The following is a 13,485-nucleotide window of genomic DNA, read 5'->3' on the forward strand; positions in this document are numbered from 1 at the left end:
GGATGATGAGAAATTGGAGGATATTTCACCGTGTTATCACATATGCTTCAACGATGGGCACCCTCAAGAAGATGATAACGCAAAAGATGTTTCACCTGAACTTGAAGAAGGGGTGAAGACAACAATGGATGCCTTAAAAGAAGTTAACCTTGGAACTGATGAAGAGTCAAGACCCACCTACCTAAGTGCTTTACTAGAAGTTGATGAAGAAAGCACTTATGTTAAGTTACTCAAGGAGTTTAGGGATGTCTTTGCTTGGAGTTACAAGGAGATGCCTGGCTTGGACCCGAAAGTAGCAGTCCATTACCTTGCAGTTAAGAATGGCGCTCATGCTGTTAAGCAAGCTCAAAGGCGCTTTAGGCCGGACTTGGTTCCCCTAATTGAAACTGAAGTTAACAAAACCATCGAAGTTGGCTTTACTCGTGAAGTTAAATACCCAACATGAATTTCAAGTATTGTCCCTATAAGGAAGAAGAATGGCCAAAATTCGAGTGTGTATTGACTTTAGGTATCTCAACAATACATGACCTATGAATTTCTGCTTCCTATTCCAGAGCTTATGATTGATACTACGACTGGGTACGAGGCAATGTCATTCATGGATGGTTCTTCGGGCTATAACCAAATTTGCATGGCGCCAAAAGATAAAGAGCTTACTGCATTCCGTACCCCAAAGAGTATTTATTGCTACAAGGTAATGCCTTTTGGCTTGAAGAACGGTGGTCCTACTTACCAAAGGGCTATGAAGAATATCTTTGATGACCTTCTCCACAAGAATGTCGAATGTTATGTTGATGACTTGGTGGTAAAATCAAGAAAGAAGAGCGACCGCTTGAAAGACTTGAGAATGGTGTTTGAGTTTCTCCGGAGGTAGCAACTTAGGATGAATCCATTGAAATGTGCCTTTGAAGTTACTTCTGGAAAGCTTCTTGATTTCATTGTCCAGCATCGAGGGATCAAAATTGATCAAGCCAAAGTAGATGCAATTTTGAAAGTGCCTGAGCCTCGAGATATTCATGAATTAAAAAGCCTACAAGGAAAGATAGCATACCTTAGGAGATTCATCTCAAACCTAGCTGGGAGGTACCAACCATTCAGTCACCTTATGAAAAAAGGCGTTCTTTTCAAGTGGGACCAAGCTCGTAGCAATGACTTTGAAAGTATTAAAACTTACTTGATGAAGCCTCTACGTTTGGCAGCCCTTATGCCTGGAAAGCCGTTGATACTATACATTTCGGTACAATAAAGGTCTGTTGGAACACTATTGGCCCAAGAAAATAATGAGGGAAAAGAAAATTCCCTTTACTACTTGACAGGATGATAACATCAAATGAGCTGAATTATTCGCCAATCGAAAAGTTATGTTTGGCCCTAGTCTTCTCAATTCAAAAGTTGAAGCACTAATTTCAAGCTCATGTCGTTCGCCTTGTTTCTAAGGCAAATCCCATCAAGTTTGTAATGTCAAAACCAGTCCTTAGCGATCCATTAGTAAGATGATACCTCCAATTTCAACAATTCGAGATTGTATACATTTCCCAAAAGGTTGTAAAAGGACAAGCATTGACTGACTTCTTGGCAAATCACCCGATACCTAATAATTGGGTACTTAGTGTTGAACTACCTGACAAAGACGCAATGGTCGTCAAAGTAAAACCTCCTTGGAAGATGTACTTTGATGGTGTTACACATCATGGAGGAGCTGGTGCTGGCGTAGTTTTTTTCACTTCTCAAGGGGAAGTTCTGGCCTACTCCTTCACTTTGACACTACTATGTTCCAATAATGTTGTTGAGTATCAAGCATTAATACTTGGGCTTGAAATGGCTATAGATATGAAGCAATTGTAATTGCAAGTCTTTGGTAACTTCTAGTTAGTGGTCAATCATTTTTTAGGTAGCTACGAGGTCAAGAAACATGAACTACGCCTTTATCATAATTATGCTAAGAATCGATGGGATGGATTGGTGATGTGAATATTCAACATGTACCTAAGAAAGAAAACAAGAAGGCTGATACTTTAGCTACCCTAGCTTCATCGTTAACCCTGCCTGATCAAGCGCAAGTTACTATCTTCAAAAAATGGGTAGTACCGCCACCAAATGGGGGGGGAGTGAAAAAAATGAATTCGAGCATCTGGTCGCAGTTTCTGAAGTTGAGAAGGAAGAATGACGACAACCCATTATCGACTACTTAAGCTATGGAATACTTCCAGAAAATCAGAGGAGAAGGACTGAAATCCGTCATCGTGCACCTTGTTTCCTTTACTACAAAGATACTCAATACAGAAGATAATTTGAGGGAGTACTCTTATGATGCTTAGGGGAAGATGAAGCACTCCAAGCTTTGCAAGAAGCACATTCTGGGGTATGTGGGTCACACCAGTCTTAACCAAAGCTCTACTTCCATATAAAAAGGATGGGGTATTATTGGCCAACAATGGTAAAAGATTGCTTGGACTACGCTCGAAGATGCAAAGCTTGCCAATTCCATGCAAATTTTATTCATTAGCCTCCTAAAGTGTTACATCCGACTGTTGGATCATGGTCGTTTGACGCTTGGGGACTTGATGTTGTTGGACCACTGCCAAAATCCTCTGGTGGACACTTATACATCTTGGTTGCGACTGACTACTTCTAAAAATAGGCTGAAGTTGTTGCTTATAAGGAAGTAAAGAAGGAAAATATTGCAAGTTTCATCCGACTGTTGCATCATGTCCATTTGACACTTGGGGACTGGATGTTGTTGGACCATTGCTAAAATCCTCTGGTGGACACTTATACATCCTGGCTGCAACTGACTAATTCTCAAAATGGGCTGAAGTTGTTGCTCTTAAGGAAGTAAAGAAGGAAAATGTTACAAGTTTTATCCGAGTAAACATAATTTATCGCTTTGGAATTCCTTATTACATAATAACGGATAATGGCAAGCCATTCGATAATAGGTTGATGAACAAGATTTGTGATCTCTTTGGCTTCAAACAACGTAACTCCTCTGTGTACAATGTTTCCGCCAATGGTCTAGCTGAGGCATTCAACAAGACTTTATGCAACTTGTTAAAGAAAGTTGTCTCCAAATCCAAACGAGATGGAATGACCGTATGGAAGAAGCTCTGTGGGAATATAGGACAACTCACTGCATGCCAACACAAGCGACCCCTTATTCACTCATCTATGGAGTCGAAGTCGTTTTGCCACTCAAGTGTCAAATACCTTCATTATGATTAGCTATTCAAGAAGGGATCACTGATGAAGTAAATGCTCGACTTCGATTAGCAGAGTTGGAGCCTCTTGATGAAAAGAGGTTGGAAGCTCAACAGAGTATTGAATGTTATCAGGCTCGAGTGTCTCGCACCTTCAATAAAAGAGTTTGCCCAAGATCTTTTCAAGTAGGAGATCAAGTCCTTGCCATACGAAGACCCATTATTACTTCCCATAAATCTGTAGGGAAGTTTACATCAAAAATGGGATGGTCCATATGTCGTGCAAGAAGCTAATTCAAGTGGAGCCTACAAGCTGGTTGATACAGATGGCATGAGAATTTTCCCTATCAATGGCAAGTTTTCAAAGAAGTATTATCCTTGAAGTTGCAACGCTCCTGGACGCACGACCATAAACTGCATGTCATGAAGCTCTTCAAATTTGAGCAAAATCTTCAGGTTGCAAAGCTCCTCAAAATACGAGCTTAAATTGCAAATTGCTACGCTCCTTAACGCTAGAGCATAAACTGCATGTTACTCATTGCCCGCAAGAGTATAAATTGTGTACGGCCCAAAAGAAAGTCCGCTAGGTTGAAAACCTCGAAAGAGGCGGCCTAGAAAAAATTTAGGGAAATAATAATAATAATAATAATAATAATAATAATAATAATAATAATAATAATAATAATAATAATAATAATAAATAATAATAAAATAAAATAAAACTCACCCATTCTGAACTACGGTATGACTTGATCCTCTTCACCAAGGTACATAGGCAACTTAGAGTTTCATTCTAAGTTCAGTCGCATGAGTTCAAAAGATACATATTGCCCCAATCGTTGTTCGAATGAAGTACGACAAAATGTAATCCATTCAATTAGCATTGAAAATCGAGCTGAGATACCATTCTTTTGTTAAACTTGGGTCACATTTGATTTAAAGGGGCCAAGCCGCTATGGTAAATCGGTGTCTTCAATAAGATGATTATATTCTTTTAGGAGGCTACAAATTATTTGAATGAAAGTCTGGGGATTCGCTATGTCTTCATGTTCGCATAACTTTCAAGTTTGTTGGTCTTCATATTCGCTCACTGCCCTAAAAAAAGGGAAGAGAAGAGAGGCATCAAAAGGGAACACAAGTATAAGAAGAAAGATTGCTTGACACAACGTTTCAAATTTAGTGAGACTTAAACCCAAGATATTTATGAGAATTAAGCACTTGAATTTTTATTGATAGCAAGAAAAATGTCTTGTGATCCCGAGGCTTCCATACCAAACATAAAAGTATTTTTGAAGTCGCGCCAATTCGGAACTGTCGGTATATTAAAATTTGATGTTGATTTCGAAATGCTATCCGAAACTATCCTTAAGGTATTAAATTTTATATTTTGGAAATATTTTAGATTTTGAAGTCTTGTTTTCAAAAAATTAAACGTTTCGTGATTTCGACATTCCTACATCAAGATATAAAAGTTTTGGTGAAGTCGCGCAAGTTTGAAATCGTCAGCATGTCAGAATTTTACGTTGACTTTAAAATATTATCTGAAACTATCCTTAAGGTATTAAATCTTTCAATTTGGATATGATTTAGATTTGAAGTTTTGTTTCACAAAATTCAAACGGCTCATGATTTCGATGTTCCTACACTAAGATACAAATATTTTGGTGAAACTGGGCAAATCTGACCCTATCAACGTGTTGGGATCTAAAGTTAATTTCAAAATATTATCTGGGACATCTCTAAAGGTGTTTGATTCCAAATTTTGGATGTCTTAGATCTTGAAGTCTAGTTTCCGAAAAATTAAGCGGTTCATGATTTTGACATTTCTACTCCAAGATAAAAAAATATTTTGGTGAAGCTGTGCAAATCTAAAACTATCAACATGTTGGAATTTAAAATTTATTTTAAAAATAATATCTGATATGATTCTGAATGTGTTTGATTCCAAATTTTGTATATGTCTTATATTTTGAAGTCTAGTTTTCAGAAAATCAAACGGTTCATAATTTCGATGTTTCTACACCAAGATACGAATTTTTTGATGAGACTGCACAAATTTGAAATTGACAACGTGGTGCAATATAAAGTTAGTTTCAAAATATTGTCTAGGACGATTTTAAAGGTGCTTGATTGCGAATATTGGATACATGTTAGATTTTAAAGTTTAATTTCTACGAAATTAGATGGCTCATATTTTTGACGTTCTCACATTGAGATATGTACTTCCTACCGCAAAGCTATAAAGGTGATGAACAATATTATGTTCAAAGAAAAAGGAGGATGTATCTTCAAATACAGAGAATTCAAGACATGAACGGCAACGATGTTTAAAAGAAAGCCAAATTCTATTACATAGACGTCAATGCATCGTGCTAAGCAAGCAACTATTGATATTGATCCAGAAAAAGGAAAACATCAATGAAAACACGCAATATAAAGTAAACATCAATGAAAACACGCAATATAAAGTAAAACAGATAGAGTTTTCATTTCCAAGAATAGTTGCTAGTTGACCGAAGCCAAGAAAAAAATAAAAGGCAAATAAAATACTCTATATAGGCTAATCTAAACAAAATTTGTAATTGACCAAGTCCTTAAGGGTGGCTTCTAAGTGTTATTTCTTCGTTTCCATGTCGGCCAAGTCATCAGCAGTCGCCAAGGAAACATGAGAACATCTACAGTACTCCTCTTTAGCAGATGAGTCTCTAGATTTAATCTCTTCAACCTCTTTCTTGGCAGCATCTCGGAGAGCTCTTAACAGTTTTACCTTCTCCTTGGCCTCTTTGAGAGATTGACTGGTAACAGATAGTTTCTCGACCTTATCCCCTTTTTCAATCAAGACAAGATCAAGATGTTCCTTGGTTTTAAAAAATGGCTATGATATTTCAATGTCCACAACCTTATCAAATAGAGTTGATCGTTCCTGATCATATGAAGTGCAAGCTTAAAGAAAGACGTCAACAGGTCTTTTAGAGGAGAAATATCCACGCCCTTTCCATCCATCTCCTCGAGAATCACTTGGATCTCGAATTGAAGAGAAGAAGCATTGTCTACAGTAAGGTCGAAAGTTTGGCATGAATTTTAGCCTAGGCATTCAAGATGAAATCCTTGCGAAGAGTCAAGACAACCTTTCTCCCGTCAAAGATAGACATCGTTGGTGCTAATCGTTGGTGAAAATTAGGCCCCGATTTTTCTCCAATATTAGGAATGGAAGTCATCTCTAGGTCCGACTTAGATATTGGAAGTGATTTCCTCGAGCCCGGATCCGCCACAGATTCAGTACTACCTCGTGGCTTGCTTTGGGGTGACGCTATCGAAATATGATCACCGTTTGGTTGAATAAAAAAAAGATAGACGGCAAGTGAAGTTACCTGTATATTATAAGACAATATGAAAGTTATAAGCATTATCTCTTGAATGGCCTTCAAAGTCTTTGAAGCACTGCCAATACTGTCAGTGATCTCGACTACACCCAAATCAGTGTCTGCTTGTTTATTTGAATATGGCTTCACCCGCTTGAAGTTTTGATTGCCATGGCTACTATCACTCTTATTTTGGGAAGTACATTTGTTAGAGGTAGGGACACCGATGCCTAATGGAAAGGAACTCTCATTGACTTGATGATCCTTAGAAGGTCCCTTCTTTTATTGAACTTTTTTATATCGAGGTTCCTTGATGTCGCGTGGTGCAACCACTTTGGATTTTAAAGTAGGAGGTTTGTCCTCCTTGTTATGCTCTTGAGGCGTGATCTCTAAAGGCGCATTAGTGACTGGCCTAACAAAAGTCACCAAAGATTCTAAATGATCTTCAAGAAAGCTCTCATGCACTCTTGTCCGCTAGGATCTGTACTTTGACGAAAATAGCTTTTTTGCCATAGATATAGCCAGGGGAAAGGTCTCCCTCGCATTGGTGGAATTATGTGACACACAAATTTGCCAAAATCTGAGTCCTTCTTCTAATGAGGCGCTACGAAGGTCATTTTTCAAAATACCAGGACTAGTTTGATTTAATCCAAATTGACGGCTGAATCGATGTGGACTATATGGTTCAAGAACGAAAGAGTTCCCACGCCTCAAAGGGATATAATTAAAATGGATACTCATAAAATAATTGACTTTCGGTTCCGATGCTTTATCATTATCCTAAAAATAGTACGGTTCGGACCCCTCCGACATGGTAGAAGTCCAAGATACATTATCCGCTTGATGGGTGTGTTTTCTTGCATTTGTATAATCCAAATACCATGCACGCCTTCCCCAGAATACGCCACCATAAATGGAACTTATGGTCCTTTTGGAAGCCCGTAGTGTGTCCTGAAGTAGTGAGCAAGCCAACCATATACATAATGAATGGAAAAAGAGATTTTGATATGCTCGAGCTGCGAGGACTTGGAGATCTTGTTCAAACCATAGTAGATGCTCGCCAGAACTGGGATTTCAAGGCCGAATTTTCATCCATATGACATCATGCTCGTCGTTTTAAAGGTATCGAGTCGAATAAAATCACCATCTTCAGAGGGAAATACAAATGCACACAAATAACAAAATAAGAATACCGCCAGATACGTGCTTCTCTCTTTTCATGTCGAAACCCAAGATTATCAAACATCGTCTCATTCGTGCTAGACCATGCAACTACTTCTAGTATAGCTCCAGTGGAATTGTGCGTTGACTTCAAACGGGTAGGCTTTTTCTCCCTCCTTGCTGGAGCAAGTTTATATCTCAAGTCTCTCATGCACCAAAATTTAATCCACTTGCTAAATGAGACCTTTGGATCATGACTCTCCCCTTCTTGAAGATGGTTAAAGGCAGTAAACAGGTATCCACAAGCTCGAGGAGTAAATCTTTAATTCTTCTCATCAACACCTGTGAGTTCGATAGCTTCGGGCACAACTTCTTCGTAGGGAGAACCTCCAATAGGTAAAATGCCAGTAGTATATAAATCCCAAAGAGATATTCATAGTTCTCCGGTAAGGTATTTGTTGTGGGACACCAAGTTTCAAGAAACAAGATGTTTGAATTTCGATCATATATAAATAAAGAAGCATAGACGATATCATAAATTCTTGTTGTCTCCAAATTTCGTTGACTTCTGCCAAGTATGTTTTCAGCCCATTCCCAATATCCCGGGATATAATGATATTCACCGTCAATTCTCAAAGTATCTCCCCAATGTATCTCCCTTTGAATCATACGTCGTCCTAGGCAAGGAATGGTACTCCCGATATTGAGTTTTTATTGGTAAGGAGTCTGAAGAGACCACATTTTAGTTGGCTTTTGGTTGTGCTCCGAAGTCCAATCTACCATATGGAGGAAATTCTGCAGAGGTGGCCACAATTACGAGATACTTGCGCTTGGAGGATGGAGATGTGTAGTCTCTGAAGTGAACCATCTCTTCAAAACTGCATATGCGAAAAATATTAAGTCAACGACAATTGACAAAAGGAGGAGAAAATTCTAGTCCTTTGTGTTTTAGGCTAATTTCTAGATGTGATTAAGAAAATATAGATTTGTCGTCTATATGTTGATATGGATTTGTCCGTGTCTATATGGTGATAGAGATTTGTCCGTGTCTATATAGTGATATAGATTTGTCTGTCTATATGGTGATAGGGATTTGTCCGTCTATATGATGATATGGATTTATCCGTCCATATGGCAATGTGAATTTGTCCGTTTATATGTTGCGAGGGATTTATCCTCCTATATGTTATTGTAGATTTGATCATCTATATATCGTGATGAATTTATCCTTCTATGGGACGTCATGGAGTTGTCCGTCAACTTGGCACTCGACGACTCTTCTCTTCTTAACCTACAACAACCAAAAAAAAAAGAAAAAAGAAGACAACGAGAAAACACAGAAGAGCGAGTTACCTGTTGAATACAAACTCAATTAGGCTTGAGGGCGATATGTCTTGATGCTTACGATTGAAGAACATTGGCGCTATATATAGCTAAGAATAGCGGCTGTCAAGAATCTATTTTTCGACGTGGGATCGCCGAAATCAGATACCGAAGAGAATTTGAATTGCTAAGGCAGCGGTATAATTGCACGAGATCTACTTGGCTGACTCTAATTCTAATATTACTTAGCTTCTTCAAATTCAAGTAGGAATCAAAAATTCCACAAAGTTCAAGTTTAAGAGCTCACGGTTTTCTAGTCATGTAGGGATATATGGATATGATGATGTCTTCCACGTGGATTTCCGTGTAAATATGCCATGTGAACAGGAATTAAGATGTTTAGTATATGGTGCTAATATTAGGTAAAGTTCCAAATCTTGACCTACTTGCTTATATTAGTCCACGTATTTCATAGATATTGACTTACATGCGCATGTATCTAGTAATTGATGCTAAGTCCACTCCAATAAATATTAATTGGGCTACAAGTAATAAGCCCACTTCATTAGGCTCAATATATTTTCTTTCTAGAAGTTTAGTTTGGTATCACGTGTCAAATAACGTGGCACGCCAAATCAGACGGAAGAGCCAATATGATTATTCCACGTCCCAAAATGACAAGACATGCCAAGTCAAATTAAAATGCCAATGAAATCGCGCCACATGTCAAGTGGCATGTTCTGGTCAATCAAATGCGGCTTTGTCACTCTGCAATCTGATTGGTCGGAAAGAGTTTGTTCTCATCACAACTCTTCTCTTCCACAACTATAAAAAGGGGTCTTCATAAACTCAGAAAATTTATCAGAAGTTATAACAAAATGCAAGAAAGAGCCCGTGGATCAAACGTTACAAATTCCTCCACAAGTTTCAAGCCTCAAGCAATCAAGTTCAAGCTCAAGATTGAAGATTGAAGAACAAATCAAGGTTCAAAAAGTACGAATTCAAATTAAAGTTCGTGCCAGTTGAATTCAAGATCATCGTTCGTGGCAACAATCAAAGCGTTCGCGACGGATAAATCAAATTCAAATTAAAGATCAAACTCAAAGGCCCTTGAATTTATATTGAAAAAGGAGAATTTATAGAGATTGTAACAAAATTTATTGCCTACAATTGGTTCATTTTTAAACTTCAGTATGCTTTTAATTGTGAAACATTATCTCTGGGTAGCGAAATTTACGAGTTTTAACATTAAGTGTTCTTTGTTTGATCACTTAATTAATTTGAATAGATTTACTTTTTCAACGAAGAGATCTGAATCATACAAATATTGAACAAAGTCTTACAATTATTGAAAGGCTATCCAAATATTTTCCAAAGATGAACCTTTAACCACCATTGTATCCATAACCACCATTAGCCACCACCACACAACTACAACTATCAGCCACCATTATCTCTGCCGTCAACCATCACTGCCAATCATCGCTACCAACTACCTCCACCATCACAAATCACTATCAATTATTGTTACCAACTGCCATCACCCCTAACCACCATCATAACTGCCAACTATCGTCACCACTGTCAATTCTACCATCTCAACTATTACTATTGCCAACCACCAACAACAAACAAGAACATTGTCAAGCAACATCATCACTACCGATCATTATAACCAACCACCACGCTCCCCATCCACTTCCACAGCAACCACCTCCATCATCATAACAACCTCTATTATCAACCACTACCGCCAGCTAGGGGCGGATTCATACTTATAAGTATGGTTCACAGGACCCCATGCTCTCTTGCCCCAAACTATGAAATATAGTGTTAATATGCTAAAACATTGACTTAATGTCTACTTGGGAACCCATCAAAATAAAAAGAGTTTGGTGTACTTTGGCTAAAGAATAAAGTGATTGTTACATTCAGCAATGGCCATTATATGTGTTCACAAACCAATGTTCATTTTGTTTTTACTCTTTCCTTTCTTTCTTGTCAAATTTGATATTCATTCTTGTTCTTTTCTTTCTTTCGTTTTTTTACTTTTTCCACACCTGTTATTCTTCTCTCTTTTTTTTTGTTGTCATTTTCCAAGTTATGTATGTTATTCCCTCTTATTTCTTTATTTTCTATTTTCTTTTTCATTTTTTCAAATTTGCTATTCCTTTTTATCAAAGATTTTGATTATATATGATCTAGCATAGTGTAAGCACAACTTTTATCTATTGTAATTTGTCATTGATGTCTTTTGCATGTTGTAAATCTATTGTTTGTTATGCTATATATAACTATTAGATAGAAAATTGTTTTTTCCCACATTTGTTATATAGTTAATCACTGAATTTGTTAAAAAGTATTTTCATCCTCCAATATCTCTTATCTAACTCCCTATCTCATCAACTCTCAAATTAGCTTTGCAATTGTTGGAATTATATTTTATACATCCTGCAGTCAGGACGTGTCTTAATCTCGTCGTTGGTGGTGCACCCATTAATCCTAGATCCGCCTTCACCGCTAGGATGGTAAAAAAATCCGAAAAAATCGAATTTCGAACAGGACCGAATTAATTCGGTATTTGGGTATCGATTTCTTCGGTATTTCGGTATTACTTCAGTATAAATTTTTCGGTTATTTATGCTTAATCCCAATTGCAGTAGGTTGATATCACAATATTTTTTTTATTGCTGGATGAAAATGTAAGTCCATAGCAAGTTGTGGTCGTGGAAGATAATGAATAACTATTTTGTTTGTCCATCTTATTGCAAGTTTTTAGCACGATGAAATAATTTACTACCTTATATAGTTATGCATATTCCTTACCTCCAGTTAGGAGGAATGGTTCATTGATGTTTGGGTGACGAGATAACGCTCGTTAACAAGTGTGCCCTTTCTAGTATTATCATAATTTTTTTGGGCAAATAGATAACATGGAGCTTCCATTTTTGTTTTGTCCATTGTTAGTCTGATATAAGCTATGTTGCAATGTTTTTTCAGAAGTCAATATAGCAAAAATTGTTTCGAAATGTAATTTGCTATATTGTTTTTGCTACGCTTCGTATGAAATGTATCCACTTTAGGCTACTTGCAAAAAAAAAATAAAAAGTTGAAAACTGTTAATTTGGTTGGCTACCAAATCCGTACCGAATCAAACAAGAAATACCAAACTGTACCGAATTACTTTGGTACGATGTTTGGTATGTATAATTGATTTACCGAATACCGAAGTACCAAACAGTGGTTCTTAAATACCTACTGAAATACCGAACGCCCATCCCTATCTGCCGCCAGCCACTACCACCAATCACCACTATTGTGCAACAATCATCACTACTCGTACAACACAACTATCACCACCATCCACTACTAGCCACCACCACCTTAAAACATAACAATTTGACAGAACATTTAAATTATTTATTCGTCTTTTTAATAAAGTTGAATTTTAAACATTTAGATATTGAAGAAAATAAGTTGTCGTAATTATTCAATATTTATATCAAAATACAACATATTAACATTTAAATATATATTCAAATTTAAATATTTTAATCATTAAAAACAAACGATCCTTTACTGACGCTAACCATCTAGATCACCAAATAACTTTTTAAGAGTCCGTTTGGACATAAGAATTTTTTTTCTTTTTTTCAAAAAAATTTTACTTTTTTCCGGAATCAGCGTTTGTTCATAAAATTTTTAATTTTCACTTGAAGATGCATTTTGAAAATTTTTAAAATTTTGAAAAATTTTAAAAAGTTATTTTTCAAAATTCACTCACAAAACTTCAAAAACAACCCAAAATTATATTCATGTACGAACATAACTCTAAATTTCAAATACCATTTTCACTTGAAAATTTTTTTCCCCTATTTTGGATTTTTGCAATTCTTATGTCCAAACGCCCATTAAGTCTTGACATATAATCAAACACTTATCATCATATAAAACACTTATCTTGACTAGCGATAGGAAGGTATGGAGGTCGAGGATTAAGGTGGTGGGTTGACAGGTAGTTGCGAGTTTTTCATAGGTTCACCAGTAGTACTAGTAATATTCTTGTTGTGGGTTGAAAGTTACTTTCTTCTAGTTTGTTATCGTATCTGGTACTTTGCAACCACGTCCTTTGTTTTTATAAATTACTAGTGGGATTGTTGCTCTCTAACTGTTACTATTTTATACTACTTTTTCTCCCCTTTTACTGGATATTGTTGCTCCCTGATGGCTACTATTTTATGCTACTTTTTCTCCTATTTGCTTATCGCCTTTCTCCCCCATCTTTTCTCCTCTTCTTCTCCCCTATTCTTCCTTTCCATCCTTTCTTGAGCCGAGAGTCTATCGGAAACAGCTTCCCTACCTCTCCGGATAGGGATAAGGTCTGCGTACTCATTATCCTCCCCAGACTCCACTCGTAGAATTATACTGGGTATGTTATTATT

The 13,485-nt window shown here is 36.9% G+C and overlaps 1 protein-coding gene across 1 annotated transcript; it reads left to right on the forward strand.

Moving 5' to 3' along the window:
• Nucleotides 1–1,949: 1,949 nt before the first annotated feature.
• On the forward strand, nucleotides 1,950–3,579 carry LOC138907612 (uncharacterized). Its single transcript, XM_070198216.1, has 5 exons — nucleotides 1,950–2,060; nucleotides 2,642–2,687; nucleotides 2,819–3,109; nucleotides 3,223–3,338; nucleotides 3,442–3,579. Exons 1-5 carry the CDS (start codon nucleotides 1,950–1,952, stop codon nucleotides 3,577–3,579), a joined length of 702 nt encoding a protein of 233 aa, XP_070054317.1.
• The last annotated feature ends 9,906 nt before the right edge of the window (nucleotides 3,580–13,485 follow it).

Source organism: Nicotiana tomentosiformis, chromosome 3 (genome assembly GCF_000390325.3).
Source record: "Nicotiana tomentosiformis chromosome 3, ASM39032v3, whole genome shotgun sequence".
NCBI classification, from domain to species: domain Eukaryota; kingdom Viridiplantae; phylum Streptophyta; class Magnoliopsida; order Solanales; family Solanaceae; genus Nicotiana; species Nicotiana tomentosiformis.

What these genes read in the sequence shown, in the direction of transcription:
- LOC138907612 (XM_070198216.1), top strand. Translation starts at nt 1,950, where the DNA reads ATGGGATGGATTGGTGATGTGAATATTCAACATGTACCTAAGAAAGAA. An exon ending in AAAGAAGGAAAATATTGCAA is followed by an intron (nt 2,688 to 2,818) that starts GTTTCATCCGAC and finishes AATGGGCTGAAG; the next exon opens with TTGTTGCTCTTAAGGAAGTA. An exon ending in TTGAATGTTATCAGGCTCGA is followed by an intron (nt 3,339 to 3,441) that starts GTGTCTCGCACC and finishes ATAAATCTGTAG; the next exon opens with GGAAGTTTACATCAAAAATG.